This window comes from Dendropsophus ebraccatus, chromosome 7 (assembly GCF_027789765.1).
Source record: "Dendropsophus ebraccatus isolate aDenEbr1 chromosome 7, aDenEbr1.pat, whole genome shotgun sequence".
NCBI classification, from domain to species: Eukaryota; Metazoa; Chordata; class Amphibia; order Anura; family Hylidae; genus Dendropsophus; species Dendropsophus ebraccatus.
Window position 1 is genome coordinate 143,834,796 of NC_091460.1, and position 15,172 is coordinate 143,849,967.

Below are 15,172 nucleotides of genomic sequence, written 5' to 3' on the forward strand. Positions count from 1 at the left end.
ATACCTTGCCCTAAACGTTTCCTGTTCTCCACAGAAAGAGGATCGTTCCAACAGGTTTGAGTATCTTCTGAAGCAGACCGAGCTGTTTGCGCACTTCATTCAACCAGCGGCACAGAAAACGCCGACGTCTCCATTAAAGATGAAGCCCGGACGTCCTAGGCTAAAGAAAGACGAGAAGCAGAATCTCCTATCTGCTGGAGAGTATGTTGTATACTGTGATACCGCATGTTTTTCATTTAGTGTGCCCTGTAAGGGTATGTTTCCGCTAGGGAACACGCACAGACATTTCAGGCGGAGGCCACGTGGCAAATGTGTGAATTGTTTGGACGGACGGCGGATTGAGCTTGAGAAAATGATTGAGTCAATGGAACAGGAACTGCAAACAGTCTGCCGCATGTGTGTTCTGTAGTGGGAACATACCCTTATATCCAGAATGTGTGGGAACTGTGTGGTTGGACCTGTGGCCCCCGCACCTCCCAGACTGTGGCACTCCGTTTCCTCTGCCCCATGCCGGTGTGGTTGTGTGTGCCAGAGGGGGGGGGGGTTCCCGATATTAAAGGTGATAACTTACAAGAGGGTGGCGGGAGTATGTTGCAGGTAATCAATAGCTGCCCAGTTGCAACATTGAGTGCGGATGGGGTGTCACCTGCACGCAATACTAGTAACATGCACCTGCCTTTGTCTTGGAAGAACAGAAAAGATAGGACTTTTTTGTGCTCTCCGGATAACCCCTTTAAAGGGATTATCCAGCGCTACAAAAACATGGCCACTTTTCCCCCTACTCTTGTCTCCAGATTGGGTGGTGTTTCAAACTCAGTTTCATTGAAGTAAATGGAGCTTAATTGCAAACCACACCTGAACTGGAGACAACAGTAGGGGGAAAAGTGGCCATGTTTTTGTAGCGCTGGATAATCCCTTCTCGATCTGTTTTTTTAGTGGTTGCTTCCTTACATTAGGGTGATCTCCTTGCCTATATGAGCCATAGACAGTTTCCTGACAAGTATAATTTTGGCCTCTAGGGCCGAGGATTCAAACTGAAGCCCTCCAGCTGTGGAAGAACTACAATTCCCATCACGTGTGCACAGCCAAAGCTTTAGCTCTCCAGGCATGATGGGAATTGTAGTCTTATAACAGTTGGAGGGCCGGAGTTTGACACCTGTGCTGTAGCGGGTACCATGATAAGCATATCTATGGGGTCCCAATAGCCTGATGGGCGAAGAGTATACGCCGCCTTTTGGTCTCTGTCAGATTGCTATACAGTAGTATAAAAAAAGATTTGCTTGTTTCTCAAATTACAATTTTTTTTTAGTAATCGACATCGGAGAACAGAGCAGGAAGAGGATGAAGAACTTCTAACTGAAAGCTCCAAGACGACTAATGTCTGCACCCGATTTGAAGAGTCCCCATCGTGTAAGTTCTGTCAGGGGCTTTTACTGCAGGATTTTCTGAACTGACAGTCATGGGGGCATCTATATTGCCTGGGTTGCTGTTAACATTAGTGACATGCTTTACAACAAGACTCATGGACATAGACGCCAAGACAAGTCTGAGAGGCACGGCGTCTCCTGTGCAATAGGGACTTATCAGCTAGTTAGATTTGCCTAACCTGCTGATTGTTCCTCTTTAATTAAAGCAGAAGGCATCAGTCCTGTGTAAAGTGGCTTTGTATTTCTGGGAATCCATGATGCAAAGTACCTGAGTGGAAACCGCCCCATCTCCATGTTTGACTGTGGCTGATCGTCTCCTGGTTATAAACCCGGCCTTTTGCATATCGGACATACCACTGCTTCCCGTTTGGTTTCATTAGTCCATAGAACGGTCCTATCCAAATTCCTCCCAGCGTGTTCTGGCTAACTTGTGATATAGCTTGTGGTAAGGAGTACTCACACTACATTTCATAAGCGTTCTCTGTATGGAAGATCCTCAAATTATAGCGGGTTTAGGCGCCTGAAGAACTGGAGCTGAGGACAGAACCCTATATACATCATTGGTGGCCTCCCTTGTATTGTCATTGTTCCAATCATTTCACCAGCTGTGGAGCTTTGTCACTTTCCCACATATACATAATGGATCACAGCTTTTCTTTCGTGTTTCCGCAGATGTGAAAGGTGGAACATTAAGGGATTATCAGGTCCGAGGATTGAATTGGCTGATATCATTGTACGAGAACGGTATTAATGGCATCTTGGCTGATGAAATGGTACGTATGTGTGTCTTGTTGAGTTTGTGTTTTTAGGTCACTTTTTCATGTGTTAACAGTGTGAACCCAGCCTACCTGTAAAGTGTATAACATTTTATATACATTATATGCATATTTGCACCAATGTTAAACTAAATATGGTAATTTGAGTTTAGTTTTTTGTTTTTCCATTGCTCAGTACTTATATTTTTTTTCTTTTTCGTTAGGGTCTTGGCAAGACTCTGCAGACAATTAGTCTTCTTGGGTACATGAAACACTATAGGAACATTCCTGGCCCACACATGGTATTGGTTCCTAAGTCAACCTTACATAACTGGATGGCTGAATTTAAAAGATGGGTGCCCTCCCTACGTGCCGTCTGTCTGATTGGTGACAAGGATCAGAGAGTAAGTAGATGTAGTAGGAAACTGTTAGTAGAAAGTTTGTGTGTTAGGGTAAGTTCACACTGAGCAAATACGGCGCTCAGTGTCCTGTACTGAGTGAATGCGGGGGCGCGTCCGCTTCCACCCCTTTCCGCTCAAAGAATTGACATGTCACTACTTTGAGCATAGACCCGCGGCAGCGGAGGAGGACACTCTCTCTCATAGAAGGGCTATGACTCACTGAGACAGGCAGGATTCTGCCTATTTTAGGGTGCGTGCACACTACACAATTGCTGCGTATAACCCGCGGCGTATTCCGTCGCTCGTCCCCGCATGCGGTGGCGCGCATTTCCGCCCGTGCCATAGACACCACTCTGTGCACGGGCGGATTACGCGTTCCGCCAAAAGAATTGACATGTCAATTCTTTTGACGGAACGCATAATCCGCCCGTGCACAGAATAGTGTCTATGGCACGGGCGGAAATGCGCGCCGCTGCGTGCGGGGAGGAGCGACGGAATACGCCGCGCGTTATTCGCAGCAATTCCGTAGTGTGCACGAACCCTCACTCAGTGTGAACATACCCTTATAGTGTAAGTGGTTGCTGAATAAGGGTCTGTTCACATGTAGTATAAACACTATGCATTTCACACGTCCACAGGGGCATCATGTTATCAGCAAGTTTTATTACACTGTGTAAAATTGCATATTTAGATGCAGATTTTATGCATTGAAAATTGCACTTTACGCTGTGAATTTACCTTTACCTTTTGGGGTTTCTCCATTTTTTTTTTTTTTTTTTTTTTTTTTTTTTTTTTTTTTTTTTTTTTAAATTGTATTTATTTATATTTAATTTTTATTTATTTTTAGGCTGCTTTTGTTCGTGACGTTCTTTTGCCAGGTGAATGGGATGTTTGTGTGACATCCTACGAAATGCTCATCAAGGAGAAGTCAGTGTTCAAGAAATTCAACTGGCGCTACTTGGTTATCGATGAAGCGCACAGAATAAAAAACGAAAAGTCAAAGGTTTGTGAAGACTCCTGCGGCAAATAAATCCTCTTCAATACGGGACCACCTTTATCTCATCCTGTGTTTTCTCTTAATTTTCAGCTGTCTGAAATTGTTCGAGAATTTAAGACTACAAATCGTCTCCTCCTGACCGGTACTCCCCTTCAGAACAACTTGCATGAGCTTTGGGCACTTCTGAATTTTCTGCTTCCAGATGTATTTAACTCTTCAGAGGTTTGTGACCTCCCACAAGTTATTGGATTTCATTTGAGGATTAAAATGTTCTTTACTATAGTAAAAAGTGTTACATTTTATTTTACTCCTAGGATTTTGATTCTTGGTTTGATACCAACAACTGTCTTGGGGATCAAAAACTGGTGGAGCGTCTTCATATGGTAAGTATTGATCACTGCACGAGTATCAAAAGATGATGTCCTACAAAGGCGTTAGTTTCATTTATTAAATATTTCTTTGTAGGTGTTGAGGCCTTTCCTACTGCGACGTATAAAAGCTGATGTGGAGAAAAGTCTTCCGCCAAAGAAAGAAATGAAAATCTATGTTGGCCTGAGTAAGATGCAGAGAGAATGGTAGGTATACCCCTATACCCCAAACCAAAGTAACAGTATTCTTGAAGGGTAAATCTGCCGTGGGGCAATAAAATTAAGAGGGGCATAAAGTTATACTCACCTGTCCTGGTGACCGCGCAGTGCAGCGTCCCGCTCCTGTACCCAGCCGGCTGTTTTCTAAGCTTCCCTCTGGTTACATCACGACCCACTTGTGATGTACCCAGGAAAAGATGACACCCGATGGGGGATGGGAGCCCAGTCATGCGGCACAATGCAGGCACTGGGACAGGTAAGCTTGTTCTGTGTTTTTTTTTTTTTTTAATCTTACTATTTTTGTTATCTTGGTATCTAGCTCAGTTCTGGTGTTGTGCCATCCCTACAGTGCCGTATGAGTAAGGATTTTATCAATTCAAATGGTGCCCACAGATAGTGGATTGTATTTTTTGTATTTCTTAATCCCTTATAGGTACACAAAGATTTTAATGAAAGACATTGACATTTTGAACGCATCAGGGAAGACTGATAAAATGAGGCTACTGAACATCCTGATGCAGCTGAGAAAGTGTTGCAATCATCCTTACCTCTTCGATGGTGCTGAGCCCGGCCCTCCATATACCACAGATATGCACCTGGTTACCAATAGCGGTAAAATGGTTGTGCTACACAAGCTGCTCCCGAAGCTGAAAGAGCAAGGTAAGTGCATGACTATTGATAGCTGATCCTTTGGTGTGTGGTTACTCCCTATATACAGTGAGATCTCTCTAAAAGACCATTTTTATATCCAGAACATATTTTCTTTCATGGAATCTCCATTTTAGAATATCCCATGTATACTGACAATCTCTTTCTGTCCCCCCCCCCCCGCCCCCCCAGGTTCTCGTGTGTTGGTCTTCAGCCAGATGACAAGAGTCTTGGATATCTTGGAAGATTATTGCATGTGGAGAAACTATGATTATTGCCGCTTGGATGGACAAACTCCACATGATGAGAGACAGGTCAGTGCTGCCTTTTCTTTCAGTAATGTTTACATTACAAACAGTGGGAATCGCTTTATTAGCTCTGCAATCTACTTATCAGCCGGCTGCTTTTGAAGTCCATTCTGCTCAGTACTGCTCCACTCCAGGTGCTTGGAAAAGCTGCATCAGTCCTAGGAAACTAAACTTCTGCCAGGACTGGATCCAGCTTTTCCATTCATCAGGGGTGGCACAGACTTCTAAGGCAGCTGGCTGATAAACAGATTGCTGAGCTCACAAAGCGTTGTACTGTAAATTTGCTCATCTCTAGTTATGTTACAATGGTGTTAGGACATTACTCTAATCTACGTATCTTGCAGGAATCCATCTTGGCCTATAATGCTCCTGGCAGTTCCAAATTTCTCTTTATGTTGAGCACCCGTGCTGGTGGACTTGGAATTAACCTTGCTACGGCTGATGTTGTTATCATATATGATTCTGACTGGAATCCTCAAGTAGATCTTCAGGCCATGGTATGTCGTCCCCCCCGATGTTACCATTAATGTTTTTTAAAAAAATGTTAGTTACATGCTTCCCATAGTGTATGGAAATGGGGTAGAAAATGAGCTTCCACTCGGCTAACAGCTAAAAGGTCACCGACCGTTTTACATCTGGATTTATCCTAACTTTTTTAGGACCGAGCACACAGAATTGGGCAGACGAAAACTGTGAGAGTCTTTAGATTCATAATGGACAACACAGTTGAAGAACGTATTGTAGAGAGGGCAGAGATGAAACTCCGTTTGGATTCCATAGTTATTCAACAAGGTATGACTTCTGTAAAGGTTTCAACTTCCATTTTTCTATCTACATTATAAAATAACCCTGATATCTTGCAGTTCTCATTCTCACCACTGGGGCTAAAACTATGCTGAGACTTCCAGTTGTGTCTGTGGTGATAAGAGGAGGCTGCTGTAAAGTGATCTGTACAGCATTGCAGCGTCATGTGACACCAGTAGATAGAGGAGACAATAGCAGCTCCCTGTGCAATGATCTCTTCACAGGTCACAGAGCGCTCAGTAATGTCTCACATTCATCTCAAGGGCACAGACTCTGTCTATCCATGAGTCTTGCTGTATACACTGTCACTAAATGCTGTTAAAAACAGCCCACGCGATATGGCCGCCCTCATAACAAATTAGAAAAAGTGAATTTAAAAAGGAAAAAAAAAGTCAGATAATAGAAACCAATTAGAATAAAAGAACAATTTTTGCATCTGACTCTAATCTGTAGAAGAAAATTTAGGTGACACATTCCCTTTAAAGAGATACTGTTAGCAGCATAGAAGCAGATGTCCCTATAGCGCAGGGTGCTGAGAATCAAGGTAATTTTCTTACGTTGATCCTCAGTGCTGGTTTCAGGATATTGTAGGTGATTTCATATGCTAATTAATTTTTTTTTTGCACATATTAATGAATATTATAAGTGAAACGCCCGCCAGGGTGGATCAGTGCACTGAGGATAGTCCCCCATGTTACCTACAGTGATAGTCAACTGACTTTTCCAGTTGTGACCAATCTCAATGTATTTATTACAGGAAGACTGGTGGACCAAAACCTAAATAAGCTGGGAAAGGATGAAATGCTTCAGATGATCCGACATGGTGCTACCCACGTATTCGCCTCAAAGGACAGTGAAATCACTGATGAAGATATTAATGCCATTTTAGAAAGGGGTGAAAGAAAGGTAAATGCACGCACCTGTCACTGTCTCATAAAAGCTGATGTGCTAATGACGGCCTCGACAGGTTAATGTCCATTTTGTTTCATTTGCGTTTTCTCTAGACGGCAGAACTTAAAGAAAAACTTTCAAACATGGGTGAAAGTTCACTGAGAAACTTCACGATGGACACAGAGTCCAGTGTGTATAATTTTGAAGGTGAAGATTACAGAGAAAAGCAAAAGGTATTTTTTTTATATATTTTTTATTTTATTTTCCACCATAACTAATTATTTTGAGACCTAAACTATCTTTAATGAGACTCAGTAAGTTTATGGTGTCCTATCTCAGGGCAGCATAAACTAGTGACAGAAAAGCTGAACAGGATGATGGATCACTTACATTGTTCTGTGCAGCTGATCCAGAGATCTCCTCCTGAATAACATGGACAATAAGTCCTCTCCATTATGTGCTTAGTAGTCCTGGATGTTCCTGGATATCTCCATTATGTGCTTAGAGCCCAGTAGTCCTGGATATTTATGAGAAGCAGAAAACTCCACCCACCAGGTGCTGATTGACAGTTATCTATCCATGCTGTGTATAGGCAGTTAGTTGTCAATCAGCAGCTGTGGGGAGGGGTGTGGCAAGAATCCTATTCTCCTGCATATTAGGAGAACGGCTAAACAGAATGATGTAAGTAATACACTGATCTGTTCAGCATTTTTGTTACTGGTTTATGCTGCTTTCATTTAAGACAGTATAAACCTAGTGACAGATTATTTTTAACAGAAATTTGAGCCATATGACCGGTTGGTAGTAAGCTTGTCATACTAGTTGTAGCGTCAAATGTGAATTTTGCGTTCTGTTTCCTAGATGGCATTTACACAGTGGATTGAACCACCAAAGCGTGAAAGAAAAGCCAACTATGCTGTGGATGCGTATTTTAGGGAAGCGCTTCGTGTCAGTGAGCCAAAAATACCCAAAGTAAGTGGCTAAGTATCTTTCTGTGTGGCTGTACTATGTGAAGAGAGATTACATAGAACACGCTCACACTTTGCTAAGTGTCTGAGAGGTCTTTAACAATTTTTATTTTATTTTCTTCCATTTTAGGCTCCACGGCCCCCCAAGCAGCCCAACGTCCAAGACTTCCAATTTTTCCCTCCACGATTGTTCGAGTTATTGGAGAAAGAGATTCTCTACTATAGGAAGACAATTGGTTATAAGGTAACTCCTGAAATCTTGATGATGAAATTTTTTCTTTTTGCCAAAATTGGAGTTCTATTTCACGAATATATTTTCTATTCTCTCAGGTCCCTCGCAATCCAGACTTGCCTAATGCAGCACAAGTGCAAAAAGAGGAACAGCTTAAGATCGATGAAGCAGAACCACTGAATGATGAAGAGCTGGAGGAAAAGGAGAAGCTGCTAACACAGGTGTGTAAGGAAGTGTCGGACGCTGATGTGTAATGGCTGCAGGTGGAAACTGTATCTGCTGCTCTGTGCACTCATGAAACTACAAAACCTATGATAGTTCTGTTGGGACCTTCTGTTTTTGGTGATGACCAGTGCATGAGGATACTTGGATCTTACACTTCCTATCTGCCTATTGCACTCGATCACATTATTGTGGGGAATGTGGGCAGTAAACATGCCCCAGCACATCCATAGGCTTACGAATGTGACTTGAGATGGTGTCATTTATGTGAACTTTTTTTGTTTTCTCTTTTAGGGTTTTACGAATTGGAACAAGAGAGATTTCAATCAGTTTATTAAGGCCAATGAGAAATGGGGAAGAGATGATATTGAGAATATTGCACGTGAAGTGGAAGGCAAGACTCCAGATGATGTGATGGAGTATTCAGGTAATAGATTTCTCTCACTCTGTATTTCAGTTTTAGATGCTGAAAAGGGAGATTTCCTCTGAATCTTTATCCTGTATTTTTTTTTTATAAATCTTCTTTATTCATTATTTAAGGGGTTGTCTAGGTGTAGAAAAACATGACTGCTTTTTTCCAGTACCAACACATCCTGTCCTCAGTTTGGGTGTGGTGTTTTGCAGCTCCCTTACATTGAAGTGAATGGAGCTGACTTGTAATACAACACATAACCTAAGGAGAAGGTCTGGTGCTCCTTTTGCAAGAAAGTAGCTCTTTCTAATACTAGCTATACCCTTTTTTCAAAGGGGTTCTCCAGCGCTACAAAACTACGACCACTTTCTTCCAGAGACAGCACCGCTCTATTCCCCAGGTCAAGCGTGGTTTGTTGTTAGTCTCCATTCACTTCACTTGAACCGAGCAGCAAAACCTGCACCCAACCTGGATACGAGATCGGTGCTGCCTCTGAAAGAAAGCGGCCATGTTTTTGTAGTACTGGATAACCCCTTTAGGGTAGCTTCACATATACTGGATTTCATGCTGTGAGTTTGCAGTGAAATCTGCAGATCCTGGTAGTGTGAAGTGCCAGTATGTGACCTGGCCTTTTTAACCCCCCGCATTCCGCCACCTGCAGCCCCCGGCCTGGAACACATTACCTGTTTGGCGACTCAGCTGTGTGTAAGGCTCCCCTCGCTCCCCATCAGTCAATTGGTGCACGGCAGCACTGATTGGCTGATGGGGACCGACAGGAGCCTCACCGCGTCGCCGAGCAGGTAATGCATGCGTGTTAATGCATAGAGAGGACGATTTAACTCAAGAATATAATGGAGAGGACGACTTGGCTTATAGCAAAGGAACGCAAGAACAAAGAACGATAAATAGAATCAGCATTGTATTCTCTACTTATGTATAATCTACTAATAACTTAAGTTTAGTGAATGTTTTGGAGGTGACAGCCCCATTAAAGTGGGTCTGTCAGACTGTGGTTTTGCTGAGCGGTTCTCAGTCACACAGCCATCCTGCCTGACTATTTACTAACACAAGTTGAATTATTATTATTTTTTTTTTTTAAGCTGTTTTCTGGGAAAGATGTAACGAACTTCAAGACATAGAGAAAATTATGGCTCAAATAGAAAGGGGAGAAGCAAGGATACAGAGGAGAATAAGCATAAAGAAAGCGTTGGACACAAAGGTAATGGGAGCCTTCCTTCCTTCCTGGAATCTTGTTGTGCGTCTTGTAATTTCCAGAAGGGTGTATGACCATTTTTTTCTGTCTTCCTAGATTGGGCGATACAAAGCCCCTTTCCATCAGTTGAGGATCTCGTATGGCACCAACAAAGGAAAAAATTACACCGAGGAAGAGGATCGCTTCCTTATCTGCATGCTGCACAAACTTGGGTTTGATAAAGAAAATGTTTACGACGAGCTCAGACAGTGCATTAGAAACTCTCCTCAGTTCAGATTCGACTGGTTCCTGAAGTCAAGGACTGCAATGGTGAGCACTTAGCTGCCTCCAAATGTCTACTTAAAGGGGTTGTGGAGAGACTTAAGACTAGACAGCAGTCCAAAACCAGTCCGTTATCATGCACGTCCTATCCTAATGAATGCATAAACACCTACTGGGTCTCGTGAGTGGTTGATGTTGCTGTGTTCATCAGTTTAGCAGAATCTCACAATGTTTCTGCTGTTTCTTCTAATAGATAAGGTATTGAATTTTATGTATGGACAAGTGGTATCATTGAAAAATACTACTGGTCCCTTTTTAAGAAAAAAAAAAATTAAATATGGCCATAAGCAGGTGGGAATGGAAAGCACAAAAAAAAAAGTTTGTCATAAAGGAGTTCTCCGGCTAAATGTTTTCTTTCGAACTGGTGTCAAAGTTATAGATTTGTATTTTACTTCTATTAAAAATTCTTCAGTCTCCCAGTACTTATCAGCTGCTGTATGTCCTGCAGGAAGTGGTGTATTCTTTCCAATTTGACAGTGCTCTCTGCTGCCACCTCTGTCCATGTCAGGAACTGTCCAGAGCAGAAGGAAATCCCCATAGAAAACCTTTCCTGCTCTGGACAGTTCCTTTCTATGTGGATTTGCTTCTGCTCTGGACAGTTCCTGACATGGACAGAGATGGCAGCAGAGATCACTGTCAGACTGAAAAGAACATGCCACTTCCTGCGGGACATACAGCAGCTGGTAAGTATGGGAAGACTGAAATTTCTTTGTAGAAGTAAATTACAGATCTATATAACTTTCTGAATCCAGTTGATTTGAAAGGAACACATTTTCACTGGAATTCCCCTTTAAGCTGGCTACAGCAGTAAGGGGTTAAACTACTGGTGGGCTGCCATATCATCTGTATGGTAAAACTAAAGAAGGCATTTTTTGACATTCCTGCAGCTTTGTCTTAAATCTATTGTTGAGCTTCTGTACTAGATTTAAGTATTATCCCGGAGTTACCTGTGTACTGTTAAAGGGGCTTCATGTTTATTCACTGTATGAGGGGATTAAACACTTTTTGGAGTCGACGTCTGAAATAAACCTGTTTGTATTGTGTTTAATCATCTAGGAACTACAAAGAAGATGTAACACTCTGATCACTTTAATTGAAAGGGAAAACCTTGAATTGGAGGAGAAGGAAAAGGCTGAGAAAAAGAAACGTGGACCAAAAACTACTTCAGTAAGTCACTGTGTAGTTTCTGTGGGGTTATTCCATAGACTTTTCTTTAGTCAGAGCTCCACGTGACCGCCCCTGCGGGATGAATTTTTGGAAGTTCCTCCTAGTAGTCGGACCTGCAAGTGACCAGAAATGTATCATTAAATGGCAATTTGTAACCAGATAAGTTTCCTCCATGTCTTTAAAGGGTAACTCTGTCAGATTTTTTGGTCAGTGGGAGTCTGGGTGCTGAGATTCTATTCCCCTCCACCTGTCAGTGAAATATTGACATCACTATTCATTTCTGGTGGACGTTACTTTTCTCCCCTCAGAACAGAATGAGCAGAGTCTTTGGCTGCCATGAAGCTAATCGAGGCCGGTGCTGCCACTCTGCTTCCAAACCGCCAACGCTGGTCAGTTTTCCCAATCCTCTGCTGCCGGCTGGTGATGCCTCCTAACCTGCTGTCTCTCCCATCCCTGACCCTACTTGATTGATGAAGGAAGAAGCAAGGAGGTATCCCAGCCTGCAGCATCCTAGGGCATCGAGAACGCCTCTTTGCACTGGAGAATAACAACTATTCTTTATATTTGAAAGCACAGACTGATATATAAATAAATTTTATTTTTTCTGTATGCGCTTGCGCCGCCTCTTTTTAAGAGTAAACACAAGCCCGGAACTTCCCAGCATGCAGAGCAGCAGGATGGGATCCCATGATCCTTTGCCCGCCGCTCTGTCAGTACGCAGTGATCTCGCACTATCCAGCGTCTAGTGTCTGTAATATAAAGATACAGGCGGCCTTTTCAGTCTATCAATACTTTGCCTGATCCTGTGTTCCGCTGTTTTTCAGTCTGGTGCTGCCATCTTGGTAATGTCACTGGAACGCAGTGATGTCACCAACATGGTGGCGCCCGACTATACTGACCAGGGACTGAGGATTCAGTAAAGTATCAGATACAGACTGCAAAGTCCGCCTGTATCTTTATATACAGACTTACGGGCAGGTACACCTTTATAATAAGGGCAGTTAGTAATAGTGTCTCTCTATCCGCCATGTTGGATCACGCTTTATAATAACTTCTCATTACAGGCCCAGAAGCGGAAAATGGACGGTGCTCCCGATGGCCGAGGAAGGAGAAAAAAGCTCAAGCTTTGAAGTGTATATTTTCTATTCGATAATTTTCAGAGGTAGTTCTTTGCTTTACGGGTCTTCATAAGATGTACTGTACACTGATCGGCTATTATGTCATTCAACGACATCAGGTTCATCTGTTTATTATACTAGAATCTTAGTACTTATTGTAGTTCTTCCTTTTTTAAATACGACAGCTGTGCTGGACATTTTTTACCATTTAACATTTGAAGTAATAAAAGAAGCTTCACTAAATGTGATTGTTAATGTGTGTTTCTTCTTCTCTACTGCTATCAAGTAGATTGTAATTACCTGTATAAACTATTTTTGTATAAACTTTTGTTTATCTGCATTGTTCAGACCAATACATTTTTTTCCCTCTGGTAAATTCATAAACATTTGCTTCAGTGTCTTCTTTTCAGCGTACATAATATTAATGTCAGTATGTGGGTTTTTTTTTTTTTTTTTTTATTGGGTCGGTAAAGCGATTTTTTTTAACTACTAACTAAACTCACAAGCAAGATCGATTTCAGGTTAACAATAAACATTCACCATATTAAACAGAATGATAGTTGTTCGTTACAATCATTACTACGATCGTTTACTCATCTGATTACACTGAACAATTAGGGATTTTAGGGTCAGATCTACATCAATTATCAACAGCGCACAAACGATTTTTCGATTGTTGCCTGCAATTACACAGGAGGATTATCGTTGAAATTTGAACAATATAACGATTTTCTGCTCTCTAATCGTCCCGTGTAATAGGGCCCTGACTGTTGCCTTAAAATGGGTCACCAGGTGGTAGGGAAAGCAAATAGTTTGCCAGGTGATCCCGCTGTATAGAGCTCTGGTGACATCACATCTGGAATACTGAGTTCAGTTCTGGAGACGTCACCTACAAAGGACATTGATAAAATAGAACGGGTCCAAAGACGGCTGCAAAAATGGTGGCGGGTGTCAGGCATAAAACATATCAGGAATTAAGGATGAGAATCTGTATAGTCTGGAGGAAAGAAGGGAAAGGAGGACACGATGGAAACCTTTATATATGTTACAGGAGGAAGAAGGGAAAGGGAGGACATGATGGAAACCTTTTATATATGTTACAGGAGGAAGAAGGGAAAGGGAGGACATGATGGAAACCTTCATATGGTACAGGGCTGAATAAGGGTCAGGAGGGAAGTGATTTTATTAAAAAAAAAAAAACACTAAAGTTACTGGGGGAAAGATCAGAAGCAATGTGAGAAAATATTACTGAAAGAGTAGTAGATGCTTGGAACAAACTTTCAGCAGATGTGGTTGGTAAATCTACAATAACAGAATGTAACCTGCCTGGTATATACATATATATATCTGCCTAGTATATACATATATCTTTCTGCCTGGTATATGCATATATCTATCCTAAGGTAATAAGAAGGGAAATACTAACAGGGCCAACTAGATTGGGCAGGGGGCTATTTCTACCAACAGTCATCTATGTTTCTATGTTGCGAGGTCTGCAGATCTGTACTGTGGCTGCTAGGATATAACTTTTATGTACAGCTCCTGTTACCTGTGCTCCCAGCTTGCTTGTTAAAGCCACAAGCTGCTGGACTGTCAGAGGGCAGTAATTCCAGCAGTCGGCCACTATGCAGCACTTTCCCTGTGAGGGTGACTGACATTACAGATGCCCGGAGACATTGTAAGCTGATGCTGTATTTAATCTACAATGGCCTGTCATGGGCCATCTTGAGTTGATTTCATCTTCAATCCAGAGAGGAGTCAAGACGGACTCTAATGTTATAGGATGGGTTCTTACTAGACCAATAATGGCTAACCTTGACACTCCAGTTGTTGCAAAACTACAATTCCCATCATACCTGGGCAGCCAAAGCAATTTCTTTGGTCAGGCATGATGGGAATTGTAGTTTTGCTACAGCTGGAGTGTCCAGGTTAGCCATCAATGTACTAGACCAGTACAGACTTGTATGTCTGTCCTATGGCTTTTGGCTGTGGATGTATAAATGTTTATATTAGGCTACTGAGTCCAACCATAGAAATTATGGAAGCATCAATTCCTATAAATCAGGGATGGGGAAGCTTCGGCCCTCCAGCTATTGTAAAACTTCGATTCCCATCATGCCTGGGCAGCCAAAGCTTCCCCCTAAGATACATAATTGTATTTTACTTAAACCACTTGATATCTACATTGAAATGAATGAATATAGATAATTAACATGAATAGGATGTACAGTTGTGGGTCTTACAGCTCGGCAGTATGATATATAAAACTATTGCTTCCCTAGATCTGGTTATCCTGACCATTTAATATTCTACCACTAGAGGGAGCTCACAGTATGTTCCACCATGTGATTTCTATACATGTATGTTTTATTTGGGCCACTAGAGGGAGACATTGTTCATAGGAGTTCCAGGGGGGGGGGGGGGGGGGGGGGAGTTCAGCAAGTAACCCTATTGCAGCCAAACTTTGTGAACATAATAAGATTTCATTGTGTTTATGCTGTATATAGATTGTCTCACACAGAGTGCTGCTATAATCCTCGCTCTTAGGCTGATGTTGTGCCCCTGGTAGGTGAACACACCGTGCTGCAGCAGCTGCGGTTATTGACACATTTATTCATAGTACAAAGTGTTTAAGATATTTATTTACATAAATAGATATTTGCAAAACAGAGTTTTCCATTCATACAAGTGTATACTTATC

The 15,172-nt window shown here is 42.1% G+C and overlaps 1 protein-coding gene across 2 annotated transcripts in view; it reads left to right on the plus strand.

Annotated features, from left to right (window-relative positions):
- SMARCA5 (SNF2 related chromatin remodeling ATPase 5) overlaps positions 1–12,714 on the plus strand; it is a 15,921-nt gene extending 3,207 nt beyond the window's left edge. For both annotated transcript variants that reach the window (XM_069978652.1, XM_069978653.1), the window contains exons 3-24: positions 35–201; positions 1,310–1,410; positions 2,100–2,200; positions 2,407–2,586; positions 3,431–3,586; positions 3,671–3,802; positions 3,895–3,963; positions 4,046–4,155; positions 4,601–4,827; positions 5,008–5,129; positions 5,468–5,620; positions 5,783–5,915; positions 6,685–6,833; positions 6,932–7,051; positions 7,680–7,790; positions 7,917–8,030; positions 8,117–8,239; positions 8,535–8,667; positions 9,753–9,871; positions 9,962–10,174; positions 11,243–11,353; positions 12,418–12,714. In XM_069978652.1, the coding sequence (XP_069834753.1) occupies positions 35–201; positions 1,310–1,410; positions 2,100–2,200; positions 2,407–2,586; positions 3,431–3,586; positions 3,671–3,802; positions 3,895–3,963; positions 4,046–4,155; positions 4,601–4,827; positions 5,008–5,129; positions 5,468–5,620; positions 5,783–5,915; positions 6,685–6,833; positions 6,932–7,051; positions 7,680–7,790; positions 7,917–8,030; positions 8,117–8,239; positions 8,535–8,667; positions 9,753–9,871; positions 9,962–10,174; positions 11,243–11,353; positions 12,418–12,483 (2,910 nt within the window). In that variant the 3' untranslated portion in view covers positions 12,484–12,714. The remainder of the gene's footprint in view (positions 1–34; positions 202–1,309; positions 1,411–2,099; positions 2,201–2,406; positions 2,587–3,430; positions 3,587–3,670; positions 3,803–3,894; positions 3,964–4,045; positions 4,156–4,600; positions 4,828–5,007; positions 5,130–5,467; positions 5,621–5,782; positions 5,916–6,684; positions 6,834–6,931; positions 7,052–7,679; positions 7,791–7,916; positions 8,031–8,116; positions 8,240–8,534; positions 8,668–9,752; positions 9,872–9,961; positions 10,175–11,242; positions 11,354–12,417) is intronic.
- Positions 12,715–15,172: the final 2,458 nt, after the last annotated feature.